The 12,343-nt window shown below is 41.1% G+C and overlaps 1 protein-coding gene across 12 annotated transcripts in view; it reads right to left on the minus strand.

Annotated features, from left to right (window-relative positions):
* Positions 1-12,343, minus strand: part of CEP350 (centrosomal protein 350) — a 68,109-nt gene that overhangs the window by 39,538 nt on the left and 16,228 nt on the right. For 10 of the 12 annotated variants that reach the window (XM_050306627.1, XM_050306629.1, XM_050306636.1 and 7 more), the window contains 8 exons: positions 10,335-10,448; positions 6,732-6,875; positions 5,473-6,128; positions 5,023-5,144; positions 2,736-3,787; positions 1,947-2,100; positions 986-1,149; positions 247-436 (listed from right to left, as the gene is read on the minus strand). In XM_050306627.1, the coding sequence (XP_050162584.1) occupies positions 247-436; positions 986-1,149; positions 1,947-2,100; positions 2,736-3,787; positions 5,023-5,144; positions 5,473-6,128; positions 6,732-6,875; positions 10,335-10,448 (2,596 nt within the window). The remainder of the gene's footprint in view (positions 1-246; positions 437-985; positions 1,150-1,946; positions 2,101-2,735; positions 3,788-5,022; positions 5,145-5,472; positions 6,129-6,731; positions 6,876-10,334; positions 10,449-12,343) is intronic. The other 2 variants (XM_050306632.1, XM_050306628.1) reach the window with 1 other exon arrangement.

The following is a 12,343-nucleotide window of genomic DNA, read 5'->3' on the forward strand; positions in this document are numbered from 1 at the left end:
TGGCTATTTCCCTCCTGACACACTTCTTGCAGACGTTTTGTCAATGCTAAAGGTACTGAACATCAGGACATCAGACATTCATCCTGGACAGGACATCAGGTTTCATATTTAAAATATGGGAAAAAATGCCCATGTTAATAACATTTGATCATTTCTGTTACTTCCCTTTTGCATATCCAAAGAATCAGCCAATAACACTACCTAACTTAGTTATATTTGCATAAAGTCTTATAACAGTCCTGTTACCTCAGCAGGGAGTGTCCAGACAAGTTTTCCAGGGTGCTGTCTGTATCTGGGTTCTGCTCGTGGTCTTTACTAGAAACTCTGCTACTCGATAAGGATTTCTTTGCCTGTTGGGATCCCCACTCTAATTCAGACAGGATTTTATCTTCTTCCACAGAAAAGTGGTGAGCACTTCCATTGAAAGAGTCCAACCCTAAGAAGCAACAACAGTGCCAAAAGTTTGTTTGGTTCTACATGTGAATACCTTGCCACCATGAGCCCCAAAACAATACACTGAGAAACCAAACCTTGAGTTTCTTCATGCTTTTGTAACTTACAGGTTACCACAGGAAGTGATGTATTTATTAATTTGTGCACCTATGGAAAATGTCTGTGACCCGAAGACAAAGCATTCAGGCAAATTTGTTGTTGCCTTCATAAATGTGGTTGTAATTCTGATTTCTCAGCAGCCCATTGGCATGCAGAATCTAAGGATAGTTCCCATTAAATGACTTATTAGAGGGCTGGTTTAAGAAAGGAGAACTTTTCAATGCTTTTAAATTTAGATGACTATATTTGAAGGTCAGAATAATCAGAGTCAAAAAGAATTAGGAAGGAATCATTAGAGGAAAAAGTAAATCATTCTATCAGCATTAGATTACAGTTTCCAGATATGAAGAATTATTGCAATTTTCACAACAGGAAAACCCTAAAACCTCCCTCAAATAAACCAAACAACTCTAGAGTCAAGTATTGCACTTACTTTCCTTTTTCCCTCTCTTTCTTGAGGAAGCAGAGGAGCGAGAAGATGCTGCAGACCGTGGTCCAGATGAATGCTGAGAAGCAAGTTCCACAGATCTAGGCTCATGGGGAGATTTCCTGCTTGGAATTTCTTCCTGAATGCTTGAATTACTGCTGCCAGCAACACTAAAAAGGAGCACACTGTCAGTGATCAAGGACTTCCAGCTCCCACATTACACCATGCACAAGAAAACCACCACATTTGGAATTAAGAGGACTAAACTGCACAGATTAGCCCATCTAGAAAAGCATTGATTTTCAGACTTAAAACTATGACAGCCAAGACACTGGGAAGTTTGGCATGATATTGAACATATTGAAGCATGCTTCCAATAATAGGAAAGACTAAAAGATGAATAACAACCACCCAGTGCTAACTCTAAAGAGCTATTTGACTCCAGACTGGAACAACATAAGAACAACTCCAAATGTGACTGCATTTCAGATAAAGTTCTTACAGACAACTTACACATCCATTACTAAGCATTCCCAAATCCTTACTGAAAGCAATTACAGGGATTTTTTACAAAATTTTGAGGTACTGAAGGTATTTTAACACTTTGAAATATCTTTTCTATTTTTTATATATTACAAACACTAACCAACTGAGCATTACAGCAGCCACACAAGCTGGAGAACTAATTTTCCCCAGACTACAAAGGATAAAAACCTTGCCTGAAGCTACCTGTCTGGCCTGAAGAACAAAAATTAGACAGAGAACAGGAATCTAATCTTTATGTCTTCACCATATATTAACTGCTATATTAACTGCCAGTCTTAAGGAACTGCTTTCATCACTTTGACCAGTATTACAGTACAGCACAGCAGAAGATATGCAGCACTTTATGAAACTAATTCTGTATCAACTATTTCCTGTCAAATCCTGCATTTTTATTTTTACAAGAAGTCTCCAACACAGCTACCTGAGGTCACGTGCAATCTTCTTGTCTGTTAAAGTGCTACTTCCCTGCGATGAGACAAAATCATCTTCATAAGAAGCCACGCTCTCTGGAGGGCTCATGGTGGGAAGCAAAGGGCGCAGAAGAGCAGACCCTCCGTTCAGCCTTTCATCAAACACTGAAGCGTGGACAAAGAAAGCAGAGGACAAAAGTTATCCCAAATGTGCATCAAATAGGTAATAAAACTGTAGGAACTAAAAAATGCTCCCACTCATGAGTTATAATGACTTCCTTTCAAACACAAAACCATCAGGAGAACAGCAGTACAGCCATTCCATGGCAGTTTAACACAAAGTAACAAGCACAGCCTTCCTCTTTTTGTAAAATTACTGAATGCTTTACTTTGTTAACACACTCCAACTAAAACATTCTTGACGAGCACAGTGCTTAGGAGTAGAACCATTTGCAGGAACTTTAATGCAATCATCTTTAAAGGAAATAAAATGAAGAGAAAAAGATCCAAAAACCACAAGACAAAAATCAACTCGGAAAACATTCCTCCTCAAAATAAGGAGTTCCAGGCAAGAGTAACAGTACTCATAAAATGAGGGATAAATTTGTACAAAAAATGAAAATGAAATAAAGCATCCTACATGAGACAACTGTAAATCATGCCTTACACAAATTCATGTTTGAGACCTCAAAAGCACATTCTTTACCTGTGAAGCATAAAGTGCAAGGAGCAATAAGGCTAGGAACATACCAATTCACGAGAGAACTGTGAGAAATGTTGAGAAATTTTTCCATTTTTACCTTTTCCATGAAGCTGATAATTTTTTGCAAAGATGTTGATGACGCTGTGGGGACTTCCCTTGGCCAGTTCCTCCCAGGGCCCCTTGCTGTGCGTGTCACTTGTCTGAGGGAAAAGCAGTGGGTACTTCTCAGCTGCTTTCTGAAACTCCTTTATGGGCTCAAAAGCGTTTCTCTCCCGGATGCAGAAATCCTTCACTTTTAACGTCTCCAGCATTTTCAGTGGCAACTCTTTGTGCTGGCCTCCTTCCTCTTCAGAGAGGTTCCCATCGCTCAGGAGAGGCCCTTCGCTGATGGAGTCGATGCTGGACTCGTGAGGAACGACAGCTTTATTCAGAGCATAGCCCTGGTTCTCACGGCCCGGGGAGTCAGTCTGTCTCTTGGATAAATGTCCCAGGATCCCCTCATGCCTGTTAGCAGCAGGAGATCTCAATCCAAGGCTGACTACATCAGTAAGAGGCCTGATGGTCTCAGGGAGCTTTTTAAATTCACTAAGGTTGCCCACCCCAGGAAGGTTGTCATCAAAGGCTGTATGAGACACGCAGGCACCCAACATTTTTTGAATTCTGGCTGAAAAAGCATCTTCGTTTTCCTCTCTCACAGGAGGACTCACAGCCTTTGCCCACCGCCCATCATCCTGGTTTTCCTGCATAAATTCTGAGTTCCAAATGGTACCATAGTTGATACCAGCGCCAGCCAACTTTTTGGCTTCGCTTTCAATCTTGCTGGAAAGGGAAGCAGCTGTAGCTTTCAAAGCTTCAATGCGATCTAATTTGCTCTTATACTGGCCAGCAGGAGGTTTTGCTAAGAGATTTTGCTGTGCAACAGATGAATTCAGGTATGGTTGAGGCCCCAGTGGTCCCACAGGCGCAGAATGGTTCCTCCTCCCCACCAATATCGCATCACACTCCTTGGACAAAAGGTCCACCTGCTCCAGACTCCAGTGCTGGGAACAGGGGCCTCCACTTGAGCCCAAGAGAACCTGTGGATGAGAGAGTTGGACTCTTGGGCTCAGCCTGTCTGGTTGTACCCACGGAGGCTCCATCAACTCGTTCCTGAAATGAAAAATCAACATCCACATTGAGGACTTACGCTGCTGTTTTAGACTAATGTATCATTGTCACAAATTTAATTTTCAGGATGAAACACTTTTTGGTGGAATCAGAGGGGCAGAGAATGGGACAGTAAACAGTTACACAATGTTATTTAATAAAAAAAAATCAACAAACCGAACAACAAAGCACCTTCCAAATTTGAAATGCCATTTATGGTGTACTGTTTGTTTTGGAGTTGTAACAAGCCAAGGTTTTTCAGCAGCAGCACTAAGACTTTTCCAAAAGGGAGAAAACTTTTTTATTCCTTATCACTGGTCCACGTTCAGAATTCTAGGAAACCTGGAAAGTCCCTCACAAAAAGCTGCGTCCCAGATTACTATGAGGGTCTCTGAGTAACTCTCCTCTCCTCCCCCGTCAGCAATTATATTTTTTCCTTTTGAGTTACACTAACAATCTATATGGTTTAGCAGTTTATTGTACACACAGTAGCATGTGGCATTCCTTGTGCTTCCTTGAACTTCGCCAGAAGGTAAGCAGGTCTTGTTGAATTTACAAAATCAGTGTACAGATATTGAAGCTAGTATATATTCAGGAAGCAGACATTCATTATGTAGTTAAAAAATGAAGACACACTTGCACAACAGGAATAATTAAGGATATTCAAGAAACTTCAGGATTTTTAGTTCCTTATTTTTAACTGTCTGGTCATGCACCTTGACTTACAGTACAAAAAACTTTGGTAACACAATGAACAATTGAAAACTGGGAAAGTAGCATGAAAAGAAATAGGGAAAGGTTAGTTCTAAGCAGAAGCAGAGGGTTTTGGTACTTTAGAGACAGTAACTAAAGGTTGAATCAAAGACAGTAGATGAAATACAAACATTAAGAAAATCAAATAAGAAAACTCAACACATGTATTCATACAATCAGCTTCTCTTGCCTGATGCCAATGGCAGAGGAAACAGTGTCCCAATATGAAATACACATCCCACTGATGCCACCAAAAGATTACCAGCAACAACCACTCATTTATTTATTTATTTACAGACTCATAAACCAGCCACGGCCAAAGCTTTCCTGCATCAGCTTCCTCTTTACTGCAAGGACATGTTTTAATTGCCATAAAGACAATTACTCTCACTGGAACATGAACTCAAGAGCCGGGTCTATTTTCACCTCTCGGAGATGAGAGCAGGAGTATTTTCCTCTCTCCCCAAAGGCCCCCAGTTCCTCACCTCAGCAGCGGCTGCTGCGGCTCCGAGAGCGACATGTCACTGCTGGAGGATGCACTCGGAGGACGCTCCTGAGCCTTGTTCTCTTTATCAGATTCCCCGGATGGCTGATAACCAGGTCTGGGCTAGAGATGAAGACAAGTAGAAAAAAAAGGTTGTCGTAGTTCAGAAGCTCTTGCCTCATTAAAATTGCAAAGGCTAATATTCAGAATTCAGCTTCTGCTTGTAATAGAAAGATGAATTTTGTTCATCTTTCTAGTAGGCCCTGTTGTGCCCAAAAGCAGCTGCCAGCAAGGAGGCTGCACGCTGAAATCACTGCATTTAAGCAACAGCTACACGTTTCTCTTTGTTCTTTATTCTTAACTGACCAAGATAAGCCACGACCTTCCTAAACATATGACCTCCTATTCCTGCAAACAACTGCAACACACTAAGTTAGTGAATCAGCTGTACCTGTGCTTCCTGCACTGTTGGCAGCTGAGGTGGCTCTTCTAAAAGTGTTCGCTCCAGCAATAGTTTAGAGTAGGTTTCCTGTAACCGTTTGGCTGCTGAAGGCTCAGGAGGAGGCACATGTTTCGCTTTAGCAACAGCCTCCTTCTGCTTTCTGTAGAGCTCTTGGAGCCTTTTGTTCTTCTGTTCAGTTGCCTCCTTTTGTGCTTTCTTCTCTTCATGCTGCTTCCTCTTCCTCTCCTCTTGCTGCCTGATGATGTACTGACGAACCTCATCGCTGTCATAGTGGCGTTTCTTAGAGATCACCTGAGGCTCCTCACTGGCAGCCACCTTGTCCGGTTTCCTTTTAGTTGGACTGTGGCTCCTGGTGTTTTGAGCAGGCAAAACAGATTTTTGATTCTGCTTTTCCGCATCTTTCTCTTGCTTTGTACTCAGGGAATCCAACTGCAAGTCATCGAGAATTCCACGTATCTCCACGGGCAGGAAATCCTTATTTACAGAGGCATGATCATCCCTGTTATCATCTGGAAGAGCAGCTTCCAGTTTTTTCAGGTTAGACTCAGACTGTACTTTACTTCTTGACCTTTCGGAGCTTCTTGAAGAGTTTTTATGGGTGACATCCAGTCTAGAATCCGACCCTGTCCTTCCAATGCAGCCTGCTAAAGAATGAGACATCAAATATTTCAAGTAACAGCCAAATTTGGGAAAATACATGCCATTACTGAAACAACTGCAAAAGTGAGGATGAGAGAGGAGTGTAGCATCTCGCTGTAAATGTGCTTTTGCTTCATTCAGTGTCATGGTCTGAATGCAGCAGCCTTTGCTTAGACTCAGCCCACTCTTAACAGCCTCACCATCTCACAGGCATAAGCAGCACAGCAGATGTCACAGTCCCTTATTTGCCCCATCTGACATTCTGGATAAATTCTGAAAAGGGTTGGTGGAGGACTCACTGAATATTTATGATGCACATAAATGACATTATACTGTATTTCTAAGCACCACAATTCCTGTTAAAGAGGGATGCTCAATCACAGTTTATATATTATAAGCAGCACACCTGGAAAATTCACCTGACTCGTGGGCCACTGCTAGGCATTCCTTTCCCCACTAGCTTCAGGTGGCAAAGAGACTGCAACCTGCAACCCATCTTTTCCAGATACTGATCCCATTCTATCTCAGAAGTCTGTACCATTCTGCAGATGTGCAGTGTTATATAATAAATTAAGTAAAATACGTCCAGTGATAAAAGAACAACTTACCAGACTTGGCAGCTCTCTCTCGTCCTGTTCTGTCACTGGATACAGCTCTTCTCTCCTGTTCTATTCTGGGAGCTGGACCCAGTATCTTTTTGACCAGCTTTTGTCCCTCCCGCCAGGAGGATGCACTTATCACATAGTTTCCACCTGCATAATAAGCAATATGTCAAGCACTAGGTGGATTTTCCATGGTATCAAAAATAAGGATTTATTGCAGCCATTCATCATTTCTGTGCCATTTCATTCTGCCTAGGTGGTACAGACTCAGTTACACAAAACACTCATAAAACATTGATGCACCATGAAAACACCCCACAGCTGTCTCAAACATCCACCAGAGCTTCACCAAACACACAGTGTAACATCCAAAACATACTGTAGTACACTGAAGCCCTATAAAAACTGATTTAAAAAACAAGAAAAGGTTGTACAGGTCTCAAATATATAAACAAACCTTACTAGGGAGAGGAGAAATATTTATAGAGTTCAAATAAACCACTCAAATAAGGAAAATAAGAAAAAAACCCACAAAAGTACCTAAATTGTTGTAAAAAGAGGAACAAAAATAAAGGTGAGATACAAAAAACACTTCACCTTCCTATTAAAAGACAATTAACTAATATTCTAGGAAAAAAACCAAAACCACTTAAGATTTTTACAGATAATTAATTATTGAAATAGGTGTCCTGTGAGGAGCAATGCTAACTCACTGTGCTTTAGCTGGGATTTCTGTTCAAGTACTGAAAATAGTTAAGATAACCCTAGTAGTTGAACTTAATTTAAGGACAGAGTACCTTGCAGGTGACAGAACCCAATCCAAATGTTATTAGAATTATTTTTTCATCCTACAAATAATTAAATGATAAAAACTGGGTATGGTGGCACCTTTACCTAATATTGGGTACATTAAATGCTACATTTACTCAAATCACCTTTCAACCCACTAACTTCCAATATTAGTAATATTTTTTTTTTAAATAATGACCCTTAAGAGCTTTGGAGAGAAACACCATTAAAAAAAAAAAAATTAATAACCTAATTCAGACCATTTAGCAGTACTTTATTGCTAGAAAACTGCCTAACTTGAATACACAATCTGCAGTTGATTTTTAGCAATTCCATTTCAGGTTCTACCTGCAAGAGCTCTGCCTAAAGAAACCCAATCACTGCAAAATGAGATCACCACAGCCAAACAAAAAAGGGACTGTAATGGGCCCACCAGCACTTTGAAGACATGGTACCAACGATGTCAAGTGAAATCTAGGACAGCTGAACAATTGTTTTGGCAATCCCAGTCCCTAGCTCCCAACCCTCTTTCTTCTCTTGCTGTTATTTTAACCCAGAAGCCTGCAGTCCACTCTTCATCCCTTTGCTAACAGCACTCCTCGCTTGTGTTGTAAATTATCCAAGTATTTTATAAAGCTGTCACTTGAAACATGTCGCTACAAGCCCTCTTTGAAACAGAGGTATCGACCACAGGGGTTCTCCTGCAGAACTCGCTGTTCTCAGTTGCTTCTGAGTGCATTTCAAAAGCCAGTGTTGAGTGTCATCTTCCATTTTTGTCAGCTGTTTAACCCAAACACGCTAACGGGGCAGAACACGAGCCGTGGCTATTTACAGCCCTGCCTATGGCAAGCAGTTCCTTTCTGCAACCACTGCAGGGGGATGGAGCAGCAAGGATGTGCCACTTAGAGCTGGCTCTTATCTGCCAGGGATCCCAGGCCACCACTTTCAACACATTTAACCCATTACAGCAGCAGGTGGCTTTGCATGTAATGGAGGGGCTGGAGCTTGCAGTTGGCAATGGCTTGGTTGGGAGCCTTCAAGGGACAAACAAATACAGGAATGTTGGTGTGGGAGTCTACTACAGATCAGGAAGACAACACCCATAAATTATCCTTTAAGGAACTCAGGGACACCTCTAAATCAACAGTCCTTGTATTTACGGGGAGCTTCAACCTGCCAGATGTCAACTGGAAAGTTAATTGTCCCTCACCTGGGGCAGGGCAACCCTGGATATAGAGCTGGGCTGAGAACTGATCTCTTCACTCTCATGACCAGTGACAGGACCCAAGGGAATGGCCTGAAGCTGTGTCAGGGGAGGTTTAGGCTGGATATTAGGAAAAGGTTCTTCCCCCAGAGGGTTGCTGGGCAGTGGAACAGGCTCCCCAGGGCAGTGATCACAGCAACAAACCTGACAGAGTTCAAGAAGTGTTTGGACAATGCTCTCAGGCACATGGCGTTATTCTTGGGGTGTCCTGTGCACTGTGCTCCTCCCTCACTTGGAACTGTCACAAATATGTAAGATAGCTGAGTATAATTCCTTAAGTAGGAATTGATCAGCATAGGAAGGAGCAAATCCATGCTTATCACTTAAAAGTATTAGCATTCATTAGCTCAAAATATTCACAAGCAGCTTCAAGATTTACAGGATGCAGAAGCACATATTCACTCTCTAAAATACCCTTTCAAATGATTTTTAAAGTGGTTTTTTTTTTCTTCAAAGTGTTTACCAATCATGGGTCATTGTACACAAGGAGAAATACAAAACCTTAAGACGTGCTGAAGCTCTTATGTATTTAAAGAAATGGCTCTGTGTGTGATTGCAGCCATAACTACTTACTTTGTATGGAAATTATAACCAAATATGAAGCAGATGTGGAAGTCTTCCTAACTCTTTTGCTACCAACATCAAAGATTAACATTACTGGAAAACTAAGCAGCATTGACAAAATTTCACATGTGGTTTATTTTATTTTCTACTATAAGGCAGTGCTCCACAGTAACTTGCTCATATCATCTGCTCTAAATACTTTAATTTTATTTAGTAGTCAGTGGAATTCTCAGACAATAGTGTTCTAATAGGAAAAAAGAGTTCTTAGTTGGTAAAAGAAATAAGCATGCCTTTATAAACATCAAGGTTTGGAAGACTTGTCAGTGAATGTGTTTTTACATTCTTTCATCAACTGAGAAAGCCAGGAATGGGTCAAGCCAGAACTGAAGGTGCAAGACAGCAACAACCTGAAACAGGACATGGAAGAACAACAGCCAGAGAAGAGCCAGGAGAATATCCTGTTCTCTGCTTTCCCACTGAGGAATCATACAAGAGAACAGCTTTCACTGTAGCCCCTCCTCACCTCACAGGGGGGCAAATCAGCAATGCCCACTGGCACTGCCTTTAATCATCTCTCAGCATTGCTGACTCAGCTGTAGGTCAGGCTCTAAACAGCTTCAACACAAGCAAAGCAGAACCAGGATCCAGAACAGAGCTATTGCTACTTTTTGTCTGCACTGGCCTGACAGATACCCAAGGATACCTCCCCCCAAGAAACACACGCTCCTCAGTAGTTTCCACAAGGTGCACACAGTTAAGTGGAAAGGCAGAAAATGAAAATAAACTACAAAAAAAGTACACACATCCACCAACCAACAGCAAAACCATACACACCCCCAATGCACCATAGTGCACAAACTCACTACAACAGCACTGTTGCACATGTGAGAATTCTGACTTTTAAAGCAACATGCTTTCATTTTTCTTTCTTGAGACAAAACTTTTCTCTAAAGGACGTGTGACAGTCTTCCCTCTACAGCAGAAATAGTCACCTTGTCTGGACTCTGGACTTGACAACCGTGTCAGTTTTTGCACTTTCCGAACTGGTCTGGTTGTTTTTTTCTCTCTGTTTCTCTCACCGGGTTTTCCTTTCACTGTTGAATCCTCTAAAAAGAAACAAAAGCTGTTAAGTGATATCCCCGAGGGATAACAAGCTTGCTTCAGCATTTGAAAAACCAGAACTCAGAGGAACCCAGTAGAATTCACTGACTATCCCAGATGATATACCTGGATCAATTATTTCCAATCCAGCACTTTAAAATCCTCACAGCCCAGGAACTTTGAATCAAGGGCTGTTTACCTACACACTGGAAAACAGTAAAGCCACAGCAACACCACAATACGTTGTTTAAGTTCATTTCATTTTAAAAGAAATGCTGACAGTTTCACATGAACAATTGTTGGTTCTCTCCTGCTGCAGATATTACATTTTACAGCATTAATGTTCCACAAGAACACATAGTTCCTTCACTCCTGAAACACACGGGCTCCTCCTTCCACATTAACACAACAGCACATTCAACATAAAAGGAACTCTGGGGCCACTATTACCACTGTTTTCTTGTTCCTCTTCCCTAAAGAATGTGATCAGACAACCTGAAACAACCAGAATGCAACCCTCTCTATGGACAGATCTGAAGATTATTTAGATGCCAATTCTAACTTTTACAGTCCCTCATTTCAGCTGAATCCACTCTCCGATGGATGCCCACAGGAAGCATCAGAGACAGAACAACAGGTTAGATTAAAAGATGTGGGAATAGAACTTTAGGAGTCTTTCTCACCCTTAATATCATTTCCTTACAAATTTTCCAGTCGTCTTTGAGGCTGCCAACAAGCTCAGGGAGGACAGAATCAATACACCGAGCACCAAAAGCCTCAGTGACTGCATTTGCAGAAGTTCACCTTGTCTTCTCACCTCTTCCAGCAACAAACAGTTCCTTCCAGATACCAGGAAACTGCAGGTTGCTTCCCACTCTGTTCACATTATAGCAATTTTGTTCTAGTATGGAAACTCCTGAACATCTTTAAGACAAAATTACTGGAAGTTTGGAGTCCATACAATATCCTTTAGCCTAACTGCTAAACAAAGAAGACGACATGCTGTATGGTCTATGCTTACATGTAAAAATCAAATCTTTCTGCTGTAAGGAACAATGCTGCTGTTGATATCAGAGCCCTTATAGCTCATTTTAGCACTACAGAGCACAGATCAGTTCTGATACAACCAACTGCACACACTCAAAACACCACATGCTGTAACTTTAACACAGAGGTAACACGTGGATGGATAATCCAACAACCTAAAAATACATTTACAGTATATACTATGTGCAGCACCAGCATTTGATTACCAGAAATCAGCTATGTAGGATAATCTTTTCAGGTCAGAAAGGAGACACATTCCACAACAGCTGTTCTGTGCAGGGGATCAGGACAGGAGTGTGGATTAACACACACACAGATTCTTCCTTTTGCTGGCACTAGACACATGATCCAAATGCCTTTTTAACTGGACCTCTTCAATGAAGCTTTTTTAAAAAAATTAATTTCAATAAACAACTCATAATCATTTATATTATGCTTGTCAAAACTAAAAAAATAAACACTAATGTAGATGAAAAGTCTGTGGAAATTTGGCATTAATTTCACAGACTGATCTTGAACAGAATATTTGCAAAGCAATTTTACTGAAAAGGAGCATCTCTCCTTTCTGAACATTTTTTATGAGTGACTCCAGGAAAAGTCCTCAATAACTTATCACACTGTACAAGTACCAGCCACTACACTGTCAATATACACAGACACCTACAGGTTTAAATCTCTATGCATTTTCCTCCAATCTTAAATGTTTTGACCAGAGAAAGGTAATTCTTAATAAGCAGACTCTTCAGCTGCAAAAGGACAAGTTCTCTGGAGATTTTATTTTCCATTCCCTTCCTTTTTATTCACTTGATCTCCTTCCCCTCCCCCAACGCAGTCAGTCAGAAGCAATTCAATC

Source organism: Myiozetetes cayanensis, unplaced genomic scaffold (assembly GCF_022539395.1).
Source record: "Myiozetetes cayanensis isolate MyiCay16 unplaced genomic scaffold, myiCay2020 scf12, whole genome shotgun sequence".
Lineage (NCBI taxonomy): Eukaryota > Metazoa > Chordata > Aves > Passeriformes > Tyrannidae > Myiozetetes > Myiozetetes cayanensis.